This window comes from Tursiops truncatus, chromosome 4 (genome assembly GCF_011762595.2).
Source record: "Tursiops truncatus isolate mTurTru1 chromosome 4, mTurTru1.mat.Y, whole genome shotgun sequence".
Lineage (NCBI taxonomy): Eukaryota > Metazoa > Chordata > Mammalia > Artiodactyla > Delphinidae > Tursiops > Tursiops truncatus.
The window spans coordinates 142,428,939-142,445,519 of record NC_047037.1 but is presented as its reverse complement, the minus strand read 5'-3'; the positions used below and the strand labels follow the sequence as shown (position 1 = coordinate 142,445,519).

General features: G+C 57.2%; 1 protein-coding gene and 1 non-coding gene across 3 annotated transcripts in view; both read right to left on the bottom strand.

Moving 5' to 3' along the window:
• Positions 1-1,378: 1,378 nt before the first annotated feature.
• The window catches only part of TRPM2 (transient receptor potential cation channel subfamily M member 2), a 49,827-nt gene continuing 34,624 nt past the window's right edge, over positions 1,379-16,581 (bottom strand). For both annotated transcript variants that reach the window (XM_033856214.2, XM_033856218.2), the window contains exons 21-33: positions 13,467-13,650; positions 12,242-12,423; positions 11,875-12,007; positions 11,133-11,220; positions 9,493-9,580; positions 8,663-8,820; positions 7,984-8,060; positions 7,708-7,809; positions 6,381-6,467; positions 5,791-5,896; positions 4,172-4,273; positions 2,871-2,987; positions 1,379-2,226 (exon numbers count right to left, since the gene is read on the bottom strand). In XM_033856214.2, coding sequence (XP_033712105.1) covers positions 2,101-2,226; positions 2,871-2,987; positions 4,172-4,273; positions 5,791-5,896; positions 6,381-6,467; positions 7,708-7,809; positions 7,984-8,060; positions 8,663-8,820; positions 9,493-9,580; positions 11,133-11,220; positions 11,875-12,007; positions 12,242-12,423; positions 13,467-13,650 — 1,550 coding nt within the window. In that variant the 3' untranslated portion in view covers positions 1,379-2,100. The remainder of the gene's footprint in view (positions 2,227-2,870; positions 2,988-4,171; positions 4,274-5,790; positions 5,897-6,380; positions 6,468-7,707; positions 7,810-7,983; positions 8,061-8,662; positions 8,821-9,492; positions 9,581-11,132; positions 11,221-11,874; positions 12,008-12,241; positions 12,424-13,466; positions 13,651-16,581) is intronic.
• LOC117312254 (Z6 small nucleolar RNA) lies at positions 4,230-4,306 on the bottom strand. The gene has a single exon (XR_004526513.1). It is a non-coding gene; the product is annotated as a Z6 small nucleolar RNA (small nucleolar RNA).

Here is a 16,581-nt window from a genome sequence, read left to right as displayed (position 1 = left end):
AAAAGAAATTTTTTAGTTTAGTTTTTATCCCAATATGACTCACAATTTGTGCCGTAATTGCTTCCTGCCATGTTATTTTATGTGAACCATCTTCTATTGATATTTTTTCTTTCCTTGATTTGGTCGCTCCTTTTGTTTCCTCCGGTGGTTTGACATTATTCCTCTCTTTCTATCCTCTGGAGGTCACCCTGGGCCTGTGATAGATACACTTACAGGTCCCACCGCCTGCGTTTCTCTCCCAGCGCTATGCCCGGTCAGTATCTATTTCTTCCTCATGAGCAAGAGGAGACCTGCGCTGCACTTGGATTCTCTGCGTTTGTTCTCCTGCCGGCTCCCAGGGAGACCAGCTGGGGTTTCAACAAGAAGCTATCATTAAATTTTCTTTTTATATTATGCCTCAACAATGGCAGGACTTGGCCCTACATTTACTGGTTCCTTTGCTTCCACAGAGCTCAGTCTGTGCATGCATGCATGTGTGTGTGTGTGTGTGTGTGTTGGACTAAATGTTTTTGTCCCTCCCCAAAATTCCTACATTGAAGCCATAATCCCCAGTGTGACCTCATTTGGAGGGAGGACCTCTAAGGAAGTAGGGTTAAATGAGGTCATAAGGGTGGGGCCCTGACTTGATAGAATTAGTGCCCCTATAAGAGAAGAACCAGAGCTCCCCACCTCTCTCCTGCACACTCCAAGGAAAGGTCACCTGAGGACAGAGTTCAAGGTGGCTGTGGCCAAGCAGGGGAGAGCCCTCACCAGGAACCACCCTGCCCACACCTTGACCCCCCACTCCCAGCCTCCAGAACTGTGAGAAAGTGAATGTTCCATCTGTGGTGCCTTGTTCTGCAGCCCAAGCTGACCAAGACAGTGTGTTTTGCTTTTCTGTAATTCATCTTTGTGAAATTCTTTCAGAAAGGGTGCATGAGGAACACACTTTCTGGGTCCTTATGCTTCTAAAAGGTCTTTGTTTGGTGCTGCCACGTGAACACTAGTTTGGCTGGATATGAGATTCTAGATAAAAAACCAAGGCCCCCACAGTGGCTGAGCGCCTGCAGGGTAGGGGGCCAGGGGGGAGGCGCAAGGGGCTGAGTCCCAAGCTGGGGGCCAGAGCCGGGGTCTAGGAAATGAGGAAGAGGTAGTGTGTGTGTGTGTGTGTGTGTGTGTGTGTGTGTGTGTGTGTGTGTGTTGGGGGGGTGTTGATTGGAGGAGAAATCATGAGTTTGGACCGGAGGGGCTGCAGGCTGTCCACAGGAGACCCCCTCAGGCCCCAGGAAGCTTGGCTGTGGGCTGGGTGAGGTCTTGGTGACCCAGACACAGGCCCTTGACCACTGCTTGTGTCTATAACTTTATTTGAGGGAAGCACAGAAGAGGCGGGCGAGGCTGGTGTAGGAAAGCAGATTTAATGTGGGGTTTTCACAACATTCCACGGCTCCTGATGGCCTATGAGTCGCTGATGCTGAACTGGGTGGCCCCTCAGTCCACACCTACCGCCCGCTCCTCCCGGGCTCTCAGGGTGGGGGTTGGGGGCACCATGTGCAGGAGAGCCCCCGCCCGCACGGGGCGTCTGCGTCCTCCCCGCCTGGGTCCCGGGGCAGCACACAGGCAGAGACCTGTGCATTTCGGGAGGAGGCCGGAGCTTGCCTGCACGTCCTGCGCTGCTAAGGGGCTCAGCCCTGACAGCCAAGGGAAATGGGTCCCATGGTGCCCCGCCCCAGGCCAGGCAAGGGGCTGAGTTAGGTCCCGGTGGAGGCCCTCTCGGGGGTGTGGGCCTGAGCAGGAGGCCACAGGGGAACCCCGACTCTCCAGGAGGTGCCAGGCTTGGGTGGAGATGCCTCTGATGGTGGACATGCTGCTCACAGGATGTGGCCAGGAGGGTGTCCACTGGCCGCCAGCAGGCGGTGTTGGCTGGTGGAGTCCCCGTGGCCACCTCAACCCTGAGGCCCTGCCTCGTGGCCGGAGTCCACCTGCTCCCTGCTCAGCTCTCCTCCCAGGGCACCCCGAAGCCTCCCAGTTCAACAGCTGGGCAAGAGGGGCTGCTGATCCGGGCGGGCCGTGGGTGGAGCAGCTCTGCCGGCCCCTGCAGAGCTGCCCGGCTGCGTCCCCAGGTTAGTAGTAGGCCCCGAACAAGGCGGCCACCTTCTGGAGGATGGCCTTGTGGTTGGCGTACAGAGGGATGCGCTCGTCCACCACCTGCCACCGGATGGACACCCCCGCGTCGCAGGAGTACAGGTGCTGCGAGGACAGGGGTAAGATCCTGACTCCCTCCTGAGCCGGCCCTGCCCCCACCCAGACACCCCGAGACTACAGACGTCGGGGGGTGACGGGGCCCCACGGCCTGGCTCCTGGCCCTGCCGCAGGCCTGGCCAATGGCCGCGTGCTTTATGCTTCTGCTGCACAGGCACGAATCAGAAAATGCCCACAAAGCCTTAAAAACCCTGAAGGAGGAGAGAGAAGAGGTGCAGCCTTGTTCTGGGGTTTTCTGTCTGCAGACACAGCCCGGGTTTTGTTCCCTGGGACTTCCTGGTCCCAGTTCTGGATTAGGGATACGTAGGACTGATCTAAGTACTGGGGATGGCAACCCCACATAAGTGCTGGAACCAGCCTCCCCTGGGTGTGAGCCTGGAGGCCCCCAGGGTTCCTGGCCAGCCCCGACTGCGCCCCAGCCTCCTTCTGCTGCCCTCTGGCCTCTCCCGGATGCCCCCTTGGTACCCTCTGGGCACAACTCTGACCCACGCAGCTCCCACTCTCTGGTCCTGGCCAGCTCTGGCCCCAGGCCCCGGAACCCCTCAGACCCCTCCCTATAGACCCCGAGGCTCTTTGGAGCACTGATCCCCCGGTCCCCCCATTCCTCAGAGCCTGAGACCCAGGCCACATACAGAGTTCAGCCTCTTCAGCTCCACGTCGCTCTGGTCTGGAAAGTGGACGCTCACGGCCACCGTCTCGATCCAGGCGTTGTCCGTGTTCCTTGGGTCATCCACGTACCCTTTGTACACCTGGGAGGCAGCACAGGTGTGAGCTGTTTCGCCTGATGGACCCCCTGAGGCCCCCGGCTTTCTCCCAGAGGAAGGGGCCCCATGCTTTCTCTGCAACCGGTCCGGGTCTGGGATGCTCTGAGCACAGCTGTCCACTGCACCCAAGCCCCTCCTGGCTCTCCCCCACCCCATCCACCTGCCCCCAACACCACCTTCAGCCTGACTGACACATCGTGGGGACCCACAGCCTCACTCATCTCCCTTCTGGTCTCTGGCCTGCTACCCAGACCTGCCTCGACTGTCTTTGGGAGGATTAAAAAGGGCCAGTGGACCTCAAAACATTACGCAAAGTGAAAGAAGCCAGACACCAGAGGCTGCACGCTGTGTGATTCCACCTATAATAACCGTCCAGAGCAGCAAGTCCGCAGAGACCGAAAGCAGCCTCGCGGGTGCCCGGGGCGGGGGAGGAAGGGAGTGGCTGCCAACGGGTATGGGCTTCCTTTTGGGGTGATGGAATGTTCTGGAACCAGACAGAGGTGGTGACCACACCACGCCGTCTGTGTACTAAATACCACTGAACTGCTCACTTCAAAGTGGTTCCTTTTCTGTTGTTTGGATTTTACCTCAACAAATAGAGAAGTTTATTTCTACAGAGCAGAGAAAAGAGAGATGGCAGTGCTCCCTGCGGGGCTGCAGGGGATAAGCCTGTGAAACTGCTTGGTTTGTAGGGCAAAACCGTAAACGTCAGCCATTGCCTATTGCATCCTGAGACGCCGCAGAGACAGAACCAGCAACGACTCGGATGCCCGCTTGGAGGACTATTTAAAGAAATCATGGCACAAAATATTATGTGGTCCTGAAAAAGAGCGAGGTGGATTCGGAAATGTGGACCTAAAAATATGGCCTTTGCAAATTAACTGAAAAGCGAGTTACGTCTTTGTGCCCAGCTGTGCTCAGGGCAAGAGGGAGTGTGGGCCGGACACCAGGCGTGCCCCGGCCCCAGGGCGGCAGAGGCCGTGGCCCCCCACTTGATCTCGGGAGGAGCAAACCCAGACAGAGAGAGAAGGCGAGGGGCCCAGAGCCGCGGACACGTGGGTCCCTCCAGGAGGCTCCCCAGCTCCACGCGGCCCGCCCTGCAGCTGTCACGACCCGCACCTTGGGGCCCCAGATGCACAGGTGTGAGCAGAGCAGAAAGATGACCTCACCTCCATGCCCTGCGTCAGCAGGCTCTCGAAGGAAGGCCAGAACTCTCTCCGGAGGACCTGCTTCAGCTTCCGGGGCAGCGTCTCTCCTGGTTCCCGGGAGCCCTGAGCAGAGAGGGAGGAAGGGGCGGGTCAGCACGGCTGTCTGGGGACCTGCTTCCTCTGGCCACCTGCCCAGCGTGGGCAGCGGGCCAGCCCCCTGGAGCCACAGGCGGACGAGTGTCTGACAGCAGCTGCCTCAGGGCTGGAGTGACATTGCCCAGAGCCCAGAGTCCACGTCAGCCCGCGGGGCAGGAGGGTGGCCCAGCCTTGAGGCGCGCAGGGCACTGTGGGGAGCCAGCCCCCTGACCTCCACCACCCTGAGCACCAGCCGGGCTGTGTCCTGTCTGCGTGCATCCCTGTCCCCGTGTCCAGCCTCTGCTCTCGCACACCAGGCTCCCGGCCACTCCCGACGCCCCAGACACGGGCCTGCACCCGCACTCCCCTCTCCGTCCATCTAGGGGACTCTCTCAGTCCACATCATGTCCATCCACGTAGGCCCTGGAGACGCCCTAGCCCCTCGCTGGGAGGCGCTGGCTCTCGGGGACACAGGGACACAGCTCAGAAGATGCCCGTCGGCAGGAGAGACCTAAGTGCCAGAGAGGGAGGCTGAATGCTGCCAGAGAACCCGTGGGAGAAGAGGGCCGGGCCTGGGCTCAGAGCCGCACTCCCTCAGCTCGAGGGCACAGGGGCTATGGCTGCGGGAACGAGAGCCGCCCAGGGCCCTGGAATCCTGGTTGGGGTCTGAAGACCCTCAGTGGCACCACTGCCCCCCACACACCCATTAACTTGCTGTCACTGCAGAGCAGCTGCTGGGCCACTCGGTGGGTGGTGGGGAAACCCGACGGCCTCTTGCTGAGCTGGGCGAATCACGGACTCCCGGGTACAGGCTCAGAGGAGGGGACCCCGGACAGAGCTGCACCCAGAGACCAGCCGGGGGCCTGGTGGGCGACACGGTCCTCCTGCCAGGGTCAGCCTACTCCAACCCCAGAGCAGTGACAGGGTCGTGGGGGGCAGAGGGCAGATTGACGGGTCAGAATCTGAGCGGTTGGGCCCGCTTGGATAGGACAGGCCCAGGGCCTTCCACACCCCAATTCTGTCACCACAAGGCCTCTGGGGTGCACGCCGGCCTTCAGTCCTGCAAGGAGCTGCTGCCCTTGAGCTGAGGGCCTGTGCACCCCCGTCCCCAGCCCCAGGCTCAGCTCGGGCCCCAGGGCTAGGGGCAGGTGCGCGCCTGAGACACCCACCTGGGAGCCGCGTCTGACCCCAACCCCTGAGCCCTGCAGGGAGACCCAGTCTAGCCTCCGAGGCAGCCCCAGCCCTGGGCCTGGTGCCCCCCGGGATGCAGTACATGCTCAATTAGTGCTTACACTCCGAAGAGCCCCTGAACCCATTTTCACAACCGCAAAACAAGGTACTAGGAGGGAGAATTCCCTCTAAAAGGCAAGGACCGGCCTCTGTCATTCAGAACCAAGGATCGAGTCTGAGCCGTGCAGGGCAGCGACCACAGGCGGGTGGTGCTCCTTCGCTGGGTGGAACGCACAAAGGCGCGCAGGGCCCCGGGACGGCGGGCGCGGGCTCACCCCTGGCAGCACCCAGTGCTCTGAGAGGGAGCGCTTCACCACCAGCACCTCCAGCATCTTCTTTATGCCCTTCCTGCAGATGGCGCCGTCCTGGTTCCGCCTCCAGCTGCAGGAGGGACGGTCTGATGTCAGCCCCTCCCCCGCTGCGGGGGAGGCCAAGGCACCCCCCACTCCTGAGCACCTGCTCCAGGGGCACAGAGATAGTAACCACCGCTCCCATGACTGCTGGTCTGACTAGAACAGGTAGGCCTTTTGGGAGAGTATTTTTCTATCAAAAGCCTTAACGCAGCACGCGCCCTGGACCCAGCCCTTCCACCTCTGGGACTCTTTGGAAATGACGGGTAGATGGATATGGACTTTCATTTTGTCCGCGTAGTGAGCCCTGGCCCTGGCTTTGTCCCTCCCCCAAGGGGCCTCTGAGGGAGGGGGACCCACAGGGAAATGAGGGCAGCCTGGGGGCAGGAAGGGCCTGGGCTTTCCTAGGGGCATAGGCGCTCCTGCCCTGTGTTTTGGGGCGCGCCCGTGCTTATCCAGGCCACTACGGGGTAGGGCGCGTGGCGCACGCTGTGTGCTCCTCCGGGGCTACTCACCGGGTGACCACGGGCTGCAGCGTGTGGTTGGGGCCAAAGCAGCTGAGGTCCCCGCGCCCGCGCAGCCCTGTGCGGCCCATGGGGTTCCTGGACGGACAGGGGTCTGCTCAGCCTGCCGCCTGCAGCTGGAGAGCCAGGCCGCGGCAGCAGGCGGGGCCTCTGACGGGGCACGTGCCGGTGCCGCCCACACCTGCCCCGGCCAGGATGGACGGGAGCAGGGAGGAGGCCACCGTATAGAGTCCTGGAGAGGACCCCCGACACCCACGGGCCCCTTGACCGGTTGGCTGACTCCGCATCACCCACTGGGGCTGTCCACCCCGAATCCTGTCCCTGGGGGACTCCAAGGCTTCAGGTCACCTTGGCGTGAGTTGGAAAGGAAAGGAGTCTCCTTGGGAGCAGAAGCCCAGCCCCACCGCAGACCCCCCAAGAGAGCGCCTGACCGACCATCGTGCTGCGTCCGAGGGCCTCAGCCGGCCTGTGACCTGGCACCCGACGGTCCCCCCAGCCCCGCCGTGACACTCCGTCCTGCTCTCGTCCTGAACACCACGTCCCCCTAGTCCCCTCCCCTGTCCAGGGCTGGAGACGCTCCTGGTCACGTCTGTTCTCCTGCCCCACCCATCTCCCACCACCTCCTTCCACAGCCTCTGCTCCCTGTTCCAGAACCTTCCCCAGAGGCCCACCACACACCTCCTCCCCCAGGTGCCCTCAACGACCGCCTGCTCATGGAGCCCCCACGTCCTGGCCACCTGTGGTCCCTCCGCAGATGCTGACTGCCGCTTCCTCGGCCTCCGCCCTGTGGTGCTGCTTCGCCAGCAAACCCCATCAGAGGCCCTCTGACCTCCAAACCCCAGGCTGGCTCACAGTAGGCGTCCACTAAGTGCTTGCTGGGCCTGACGCCATGGGTCACCTGACATCTTTATGCTGATTCTTCACCTGTACAGTGGGGCTCAGTGCCCGTCCCTACAGAGAACAGACCTGGAAACACCTCCGTCCCCTACACGTAACCCCAGGGGCCCTTTAACAGCTCCCCCGCTTCATTCTCACGATCGGTGCAGCTGGCAGCCGGGCGGTCCACGTCTTACCCCATTTCCACACCACAGGAACGGAAGCCGTAAAGGTTACATCGGGGGACGAGGGCGCAGCGCCCAGGCCAGCGGGACCAGCCCACGGCCCCCGCCTCCCCACGAAGGAAACGCCTTATGTGGGTGTTTCTTTTCTTCCGTATTTTGTTTGTTTTTATCAGAAAAGCGCCCACATTGCCGGAGAGGAAACCTGACCCCAGAAGGAAACCCCCAGAGGCCGCGGAGAAGGGCCAGGCTGCACTCACAGAGGGAGCCCATCCTGCACAGTGTAGACCCCATGGAAGCTGCGCCGGTCCAGGCATCCATCCACCGCGTTGTAGTTGATCCTGGACAGAGGCTCCAGGGCGCTGGGAGCGAGAGGAGAGGTCGCGTCCCCGACAAAGATGGTGGGATGCAGAGCGGCCGTGGTGAGCCCTCAGGGGGTCCACCACGAGGGCCCCTCCCCGGCCGCAGCCCTCCCAGCATGGCCCAGCCCCCAGGGAGGACGGGCCACCCGTCCAGGCGGGAAGCAGGGCACTCACTCCCCCACAGGGTCCACCAGGTCCTTGTTTTTCCTGTCGGCCGTGTAGAAGGGCGGGCTGTAGATAAGGAACTCCGTCTGCACGACATGGGGGCTCCCCTCAGTCGGTCACCACCCCAGGTCAGCTGGCACCCAGGACGGCTGACCTCAGAGCCCAAGACCCTGGGACGGCCCAAAGGGCCTGGGAGCCCGAGCTCAGCAGACCTGAGGACACACACACCCGGCCCAGCCCCCAGGATGGGGGTGAGGGGCTAGGCTGGGCTCTAGAGGGGAGAAGGGATCCCAGTGGCAGAGACTGGGGAAGAGTAACAGCCTGGAATGTTCCAAGGAAAACTAGAGAGAAGACCGGGGGGGCACCCACATGCCTCAACCATCTCTCCCTCTCTCTCTCCACCTCCAGCCTCCCTGGCACTCAGAAACAGGGCAGGGACCGTTCACTGGGGACAGGGGGTCGGAAAAGCAGGGCAGTCAGCTGTGTGTGGATGGAGGCCCACCAGCGTCCTGGCTCAAACCCCAGCTCCATCCCCTCTGGCCACGTGGACCGCGTGCCTCCGTTTTCTCATCTGTTGTCATGTCCCTGTGAGGCCTCAGCGGGCTCATCCCGCCCAGGGGGCTGGACTGCTTCCCCCCAGGACACCAGGCCCCTGCAGCCTGGTGGACGCGGCAAAACAGGCACTCACCTCCCAGGGCACCTTCTCGTTGGGCACTGGGAAACGCTGGACGGGGCAGTTGGGGTAGAGGAGGTGCCTGGCATCCACGTGGTAGGCGTCGCCCGGGTCCTCCACCTTCAGCCCGCCGTCCAGCTCAGGGTCCCGCCCCACCGAGGCCTTCTGGGGTGCTGGGAATGGGAACAGCCCCACGGAGCTGTGGGCAAAGCTGGGCCCGGACTTGGGTTCCAGGCACGCAGGACGGGGCCATCCTCTATGGTCCTTTCCCCCAAACTTCTGGGCTGCCTCTATCTCCCCAAGCCTGGATTGAATGCCAGCCCCAAAGAGGGTACCCTCCCCAGGGCCCCCAGCACTGCGGCCCAGGAGGACAGAGACCTGGGGGCAGGCAACCACCACCTTGGACAGCTCCCAGCAGAGCTCTCAGTAAGTAGCTGGACGCACAGGCCCTTACAGAAGCTTGGCCAGCTGAGGAGAGCACACTGCTCCTTCCGGGCCAGCAACACCCCAGGAGGGTTACTCATGCCCATTTCTTGGCCGACTGCAAATGTAGGAACAAAGACTTGCTTTCTGTCACCCAGTCGACGTGACTGGGTCTCGGGTATCTGCTGGAGCTGCCCCCACTTTGTACCTTGATGCACAGGAGGATGGGACTGTGGGCCAGGCGACCTCTGGAAGTCCCCAGCCCGGTCAAGCAGGGGACTTGGCCACACTCTGCACATGTATCTGTGGGGTGGGCCATGCTCCCCAAGGCACTGGGCCTGCTGCATCTCCTCCCCACGGACCCCCGGACGCAAAAGAGCACAGGTGGTAGAGACCAGCAGCTGGTACAGCCATCCACTCACCCAGGGTGGGGACGCCCTCCTCCGAGCCAAAGCCGCTGTCCCTCAGGGCTTTCACAATCCAGTGCAGCGCTCTGGCCGTCTGGGCCACCTGGAAGGCACGTCCCAAACAAGATTTGGTCAACACCTGCCCCCACACGGAATGCCCAGCTCCCACCCACCCTGTTCCACTGTGTCGCAAGGCACAGGCCTGGGGCCAGAGCACCCAGAGTGAGGAGGGGAACCCAGGGCAGGCCCACGGGGTTGGGGGGCACAGGGTCAAGGCACAGCAGGAGGGCATGGAGGGGCGGGGACCTGGCCTCTGCCTGTCCACCCCTCCTCGTCCTGGAGTCCCAAGGCCTCCCTGACCAAAGCGCCTGCATCCACCTCCTTCACTGTGCCTACTGAAGTACATTGTGACAATGAACCTTTATGTCTGTGCCTCCCCCTGACTGGGAATCCTCAAGGATGAGATAATGCCTGCCACCCTGACATTCTCAAGGCCAGCTTTGGACAGGCACGGAGGAGGCACACAGGAGACGTGGGATGGATGGATGGATGGATGGATGGATGGATGGATAGATGATGGATGGACACACAGATGGATAGAGGGAGGGAGGGATGGATGGATGGACAGTTAAATGGATAGATGGATGGATGAATGACTGGAAGGATGGACGGATGGATGAATGAATGGATGGATGGATGGATGAATGGATGGATGGACAGATGGATGGACAGATAAATGGATAGATGGATGAATGACTGGAAGGATGGACGGATGGATGAATGAATGGATGGATGGATGGATGGATGGATAGATGGACGGATGGACAGATAAATGGATAGATGGATGGATGGACGAATGGATGGATGGATAGATGGACGGATGGATGGATGGATGGGCAGATGGATCAATGGATGGTTGGGTGGATGGAGGGGCAGATGGATGGTTGGGTGGATGGACGGGTGGATGAACTAATACACATTACTGTCCCTCAGCATCACTCAGGCACCTGAGCCCAGCTGGCCTATGAGGCAATGCCTCTTGGATGTGAGGCCACTCAGGGCTGCCCAGCTGATGGGGGGGCTGTCAGTGGACATTGAGGGGGGAGGGGCGGGTGGAGGCTGCTCTCCTGTTGCCCACCGGCCACTGCTCTCTCATCTGGAGCTGCTCTGAGACACCCACACGCTGCTTTCTGATGCTGCCCCTCAGTCCAGGACATCCATACGCACCCTTGTTGACCCCGTGGCCTCCCTCCCTCCCAGCATAGCCGGCAGCCTGAGAAGGCAGCCAAGGGCTGTTAGTAATTTCCACGGCCCCCTCCCAGGTTCCAGGTGCCGAGTCTGGAGACAGCGGCGTCTCAGAGGACAGTTCCAAGGAGGCCAGGGGAAGGTCAAGAGTTTGTTCCCTCAGACCAGCCCCTGATGTGGCCGCCACACAGTGCGGTGTGGCAGAGCTCAGGCAGGGGAGCGTTTGGTGGAATTCTCTAGAGGACGGAGAAGGTGCCCCTGCCAGTTGGGAGCAATGGCCCTGATGTCACCGCCCCCTTCTCCTGGGTGGTTTCCCAGTATGTGCACTCTCAAAGCCACCACACCACAGAGCGACCTTCCAGGTCCTTCGGAGCTGTGCCCAGAAACAGAGGTCCCAGCCTGGAACCCACCTGCTCCTCTAGAGAGGCCAGTCTCTGCTCCATGGAGCTCGACTGCTTCAGATGTGCCATTTCCAGCAGGTCCACCATGGTGTCCACCCTGCAAGAGGACACAGCTGAGCCCCGCAGGCCAGCCAGGGGCGGGATGTGAAGGAAGCCTCGTGCCTCTTTGCAGGTGGGTGACCTGTCAGATCCAGCAGCCCAGGCTCTGTTGGCCTTAATTTCACGCATCTTCCTCTTAATTTGAAAGTATTTATACCATACGTTTCCGTATAGAATGAGCACCGCCTAGTGGCCCAAGGGGAAGATCTCGCAGCCAACGGATGCCCCCGGCTCACAGGGCTGCCCCCACAGCCCCGGGCTTTGCGGGGAGCATGGCTGGGCGAGAGGCGCAGGTGTGCAGACGCGCACACGCCTGGCTCCTTGCCTCGATTTGCCACGAGTTCCACAGCCGAGTCACAATGGGGAAAGCTACCGCTGGGCACCACTGGGGACTTTGGAAGGAGGAGGACGCAGCACCGTTGTCTGGGGAATAATTGTTTGGTCTCTGTCTTCTTTTGCTACAACATAGGAATTGCACCCAAGGCGGCTTCTGTTTGTATATGAAAAATACTTCCAAACGCTCTTGTCTTTTGCGCGGGGGGGGGGGTTCCTGAGCTGTCTGCCCCCCCCGCCCCCCGCCCGGTGCCGCGTGTGCTGTGTGACAAAGAGCAAACGTTTCAGGAACCCCGAGGGGACCGCCCTGGTCCCGTACTTGTCACTGATGTCCTGGATCTTCTGCTCCGGCCTCTGCTTCTGCTGGATCTGCTGGTCCTGCAGGTAGTTCTCTTTCAGGTAGATCTCCCAGGACAGGAGGGCCGCCTCCTCGTTCTTCTCTAGCTTGTTCTCTGTCGGGGGAGGGGAGCCTCTGACCCACTCGGGGCCCCGCAGGGAGGGGCCGGGACCCTGAGGGGCCGGAGGAGCCAGTCCGCACCCGCCTCCAGTGGGCAGGGTGGGAAGTTGGTGGCCTGAGCGGTCTGCACGCCCACCGAGCTTCCAGAACTCTCCAAGGAGCTGCTGCCCCCACCCCACCCCGGCTCCGCCGCAGACGCGGCTCTGGGATGAGGGAGACGGCAGCTTACTGAGCTGCTTGTGTCGCTTGGCGGGGACCTTCAGGATGACCCTCTTGATGAAGAGATGCAGGTGGTTGAGAAGGATGAAGGGGGGCGGCGCGGGGGGCCTGCCCTGGTACTCCTCGATCAGGTCGTGGCGCTGGAACTTCCAGATCTGGTCCGTGCGCTCCTGGACCTGCTGGAACGTGTAGCTGCAGGGGCAGGAAGCACTGGTTACAGGGGAGCACGGGCCACCCAAACACGGTTACGAAAACATCCGTGTCCCTGCCCGGCGTGTCTGCCGTGACGGCCCATGAAGAGCACACACATCACCCAGGGGCGCAACTCCAGATGCAGGGAAAGGCAGCTGAACGGCCAGCCCCAGAATTCTGAGCTTCCTGGGAGCCAAGGGGAGAAGGAAGAAAGAAGACCTAGAGTTTAGGTTCTACAAACCTCGTTAGAGAGTAAAACAGAGCTGCATGTGTTGGGAGAGGGACAGTGTCCTGCACTGGACTCTAAGAGGGGCTCGTCCCTTGGATCTGACAAACAGAAGGGACGGTGTCTTCAACAGCCTGACACATTTATTCTCTGCAACGTGTGTGTCTTGTGGATGGACGTCAACTGACCCGAATCCTTGCCAGAGAGGCCCTCGGAGGGAGGGAGGGAGGCCAGGCAGGGCCACGATGCAGCCCCTGCCCGCCGGCCTTCTGACCTCTCTGTCTCTATCACAGCCCAGCACAGGTCAGGGTCTCTCACTGTTCAGAACACGTGGTAAATCAGAAAGTGGCGACCTCATCATGCTAGCTGATGAAAGGGAAGAGAAACGGTGCCCAAACCAGGAATTAAGGGATTTTCACCAGGGTCACCACGGGTCCCAGGGGCCCTCCTGCAGAGGCCGGGAGGGGCGCTGAGGGGCTGGCGATGCCCTGAGCCATGGAAGGCAAATACAGGTGATCCTGCCTCGTCCGATTTTCAGTACGTGTGACACGCACCTCCACATCTAGAGTCGGGCGGCCAGGTCGCTGCCCCGCACCCCCTCCCTCCAGGGTGGGAGGAGCCAGACGTCCACGTGCCCCAGCCCGCAGCCTCCGGGCACTCCGAGTGGCCCGTGCACTGGTCCCGCAGCAGCAGTGCCTTGACGGACTCGGCGGTGACCAGAGAGCGTGGCCGCACACGGTCCACCTGGGCTGAGCCAGGTCCCGGGTCCTGCGCTCCACCCCGCCCGCACCCCAGGGGGCTGGCACAGGGCGCTTACTTGAACATGGCGATGAGGAGGTTAAGCAGCAAGATGTTGGTGAAGAGAAGATAGAGGCACAGCAGGGTGACCGTCAGCCACTCGGGGAAGGCGGGCTCCCGCTGGGTCGCGTCGATCTCGGGGCATTTGGGCTTGTAGGGGTCGGTGCCATTGGGGCTGCACTGGTCCAGGTTGAAGTTCACGCCTGTGACGGGAGTGAGGGGCCAGGTGAACCAGGAAAGCCGAGTGGAAGCACAAGGGTCCTCGGGCGATGACCCCGCAGACCTGGACACCCCCACATCTGGGTGACCTCAGCTGTCAGCTCAGGCGTGAGGGCAGCCCAAAGAGGGGCAACCATCTACACCCAGGCATCCTCGCGGGCAGGAAGTGCGGCTGCCAAGAGAAGCCCGGGAGCCAGAACTGTACTCCAGGTGGGCACGTGCCCCTGTCCAGATCCAGCCATCCCACCAGGGCACTTTCTGGGCCCCAGGCGGGGGCAGCACCAGGAGGGGCTGTGTCATCATAAGACACAGGTCCCAACCCGGGGGAGCAAATTGCGGTGGGAAAGAATTCAAAGAGGAAATGAACAACCATCAAAAAGAGAAGGGAGACACAAGAAAGGAAAAACGCTGCAGAGGCAGCATTCCTATATGTGGAACGAGCGATTACAAAACAAAATATAGCCACACAACTGCAGACAAGTAAAGGATAATATTTATCCTTTATTATAATATTGGAATATAATATTACAAACATAAATATATATTCTGTTTGTGCATTTAAAAATCTCTGAGAAAATATACTAAGTTAATAGTGGTTAACTCTGGGAGGTGGGATTATGAACATTCTTCTTTATACTTAACTTGAATTTAAAATTTTTTTAGCAATCAGTATGCACTGTTCTGTAATCAAATGTATTTTTGACAGTGCTACTAATTTTCTAAGATAGAAACTCATTATAATAGCTAGAAATACCTATATTTTTTTAAAAAAGAGATCAAATCAATAAAATAACCTTCCATTTTAGTAAAGTAAACCCAGAGCAAGCAGAAGGAAGGGAATAATTAAGAGCAGAATGCAAATAAATGAAATAGAGACAAAAACAATAAAGAAAATCAACACAACCAAAATCTTTTTCTTGGAAAAGATGAACAGAATTACAACCTTTTAGCTAGACTGATGCAGAAAAAAAAAAAGACTCAAATGACTAAATCATAGCTGAAAGAGAGGACATTGCAACCAACCTTACAAAAACAGAAAAATCTATAAGGAAATACTACCAAAAAATTTATGCTAACAAATTAGATGACTTAAAAAAAATGGAAAAATTCCTAGAAAGACACAAACTACCAAAAGTGACTGAAAAAGAAGCAGAAAATATAAATAGACCTATAACAAGTAAAGATATTGAATGTGTAATTTTAAGACTTCACACAAAGAAAAGTCCAGGCCTGGATGGCTTCTCTGGTGAATTCGACCAAATATTTAAAGAATAATGAAGACCAATCCTTCATAAGCTTTTCCAAAATATAAGAGAGGAGGGACTACTTTCTAAGTGATTCTATGAGGCCAGTATTACTCTCATACCAGAACCAGACAAAAACATTACAAGAAAAGAAAACTACAGACCAACACCCTTTAAGAATATAGATGCAAAAATGCTCAACAAAATGCTAGCAAACTGAAGGCTGCAACGTATAAAAAGATTTACACACCGTGACTAAGCGAAATATATCCCAGGAATGCAAAGTCCGTTTAACATTTGAAGATCAATTAATATAAAACACCATATTAATAATATAAAGAAAATAAACCGTATGAACATTTCAATTGATGCAGGAAAAGCATCTGACAAACCGAACACCCTTCCACAATACACGCACTCAAGAAACTAGGAATAGAGGGGAACTTCGTCAACCTGATGAAAGATATTTACAAAAACCCATAGCTCACATCGCACTTAGTAGTGAAGGACTGAAAGCTTCCCCGACGATCAGGGACAGGATAAAGACATGTGTTCTTGATACGTTTCAACACTGTACCAGAGGTTCTAACCAGGATAATTAGGCAGGAAAAAGAAATAAAAGACATCCAGACTGGAAAGGAACAAGTAAAATTATCTCTATTTGCAGATGACATCATCATAGCAAATCTCCAAAAAGTGCACTTAAAAACTATTAGAACTAATAAAGAAGTTCAGCAAGGTTTCAGGATACAAGTTCAATATACAAAATATAGCGTATTTCCATACACAAGCAGTAAACAATCCAATTAATAAAACAATTCTACTTACAGCAGCATGAAAAAGAATAAAACACTTAGGAATAAATTTAACAGAAGAAGTGCAACTTACACACTGAAAAATAAAAAAATATTATGGAAAGAAATGAAAGATTTAAATAAGTGGAAGACATCACATGTTTACAGTCAAAATCCTAGATGCTCTTTTTGGAAAAATTGATAAGATGACCCAAAAGTTCATGTGGACCCAAGGACCCAGAGGCCAAGACGATCTTGAAAAAAAGAACAAAGTTGAAAGACTCATGCTTCCTGATTTGAAAACTTACTACAAAGCTATACTAGCCAGGACTGTGGTGTTGGCACAAGGGTAGACACAGATCAACGGAATAGAACTGACAGCCTAGAGATAAACGCTTTCATTCATGGTCAGTTGATTTTTGACAAGGGTGCCCAGACAATTCAACAGGGAAAGAACGGTCTTTTCAACAAAGGGGGCTAGAACAACTGAATGCTTGCTGTAAAAGAATGACTCTCACATTGTATACAAAATTAATCTAAACAGATCAAAGGCCAAGAGTAGGTGCTAAAGCTATAAAACTTTTAGAATAATACCATAGGCATAAGTCTTCCTGACCTTGGCTAGCCCAAAAGCACACATGATCAAAGAGATTGACAACGTGAGTTTCAACACAACTGAAAACTTTTGTGTTTCAAAGGACAACATAAAGAAAGTGAAGAGACAACCCACAGAATGGCGAATAACTTGCACATCATATATACGATAAGGGACTGGTAACCGTATGTAAGGAACTCTTACAACTCAATGAAAAGACCAATACCCACTTGAAAAATGGGCAAAGGATAGAAACAGATATTTTTCCAAAGAAGATGGCTC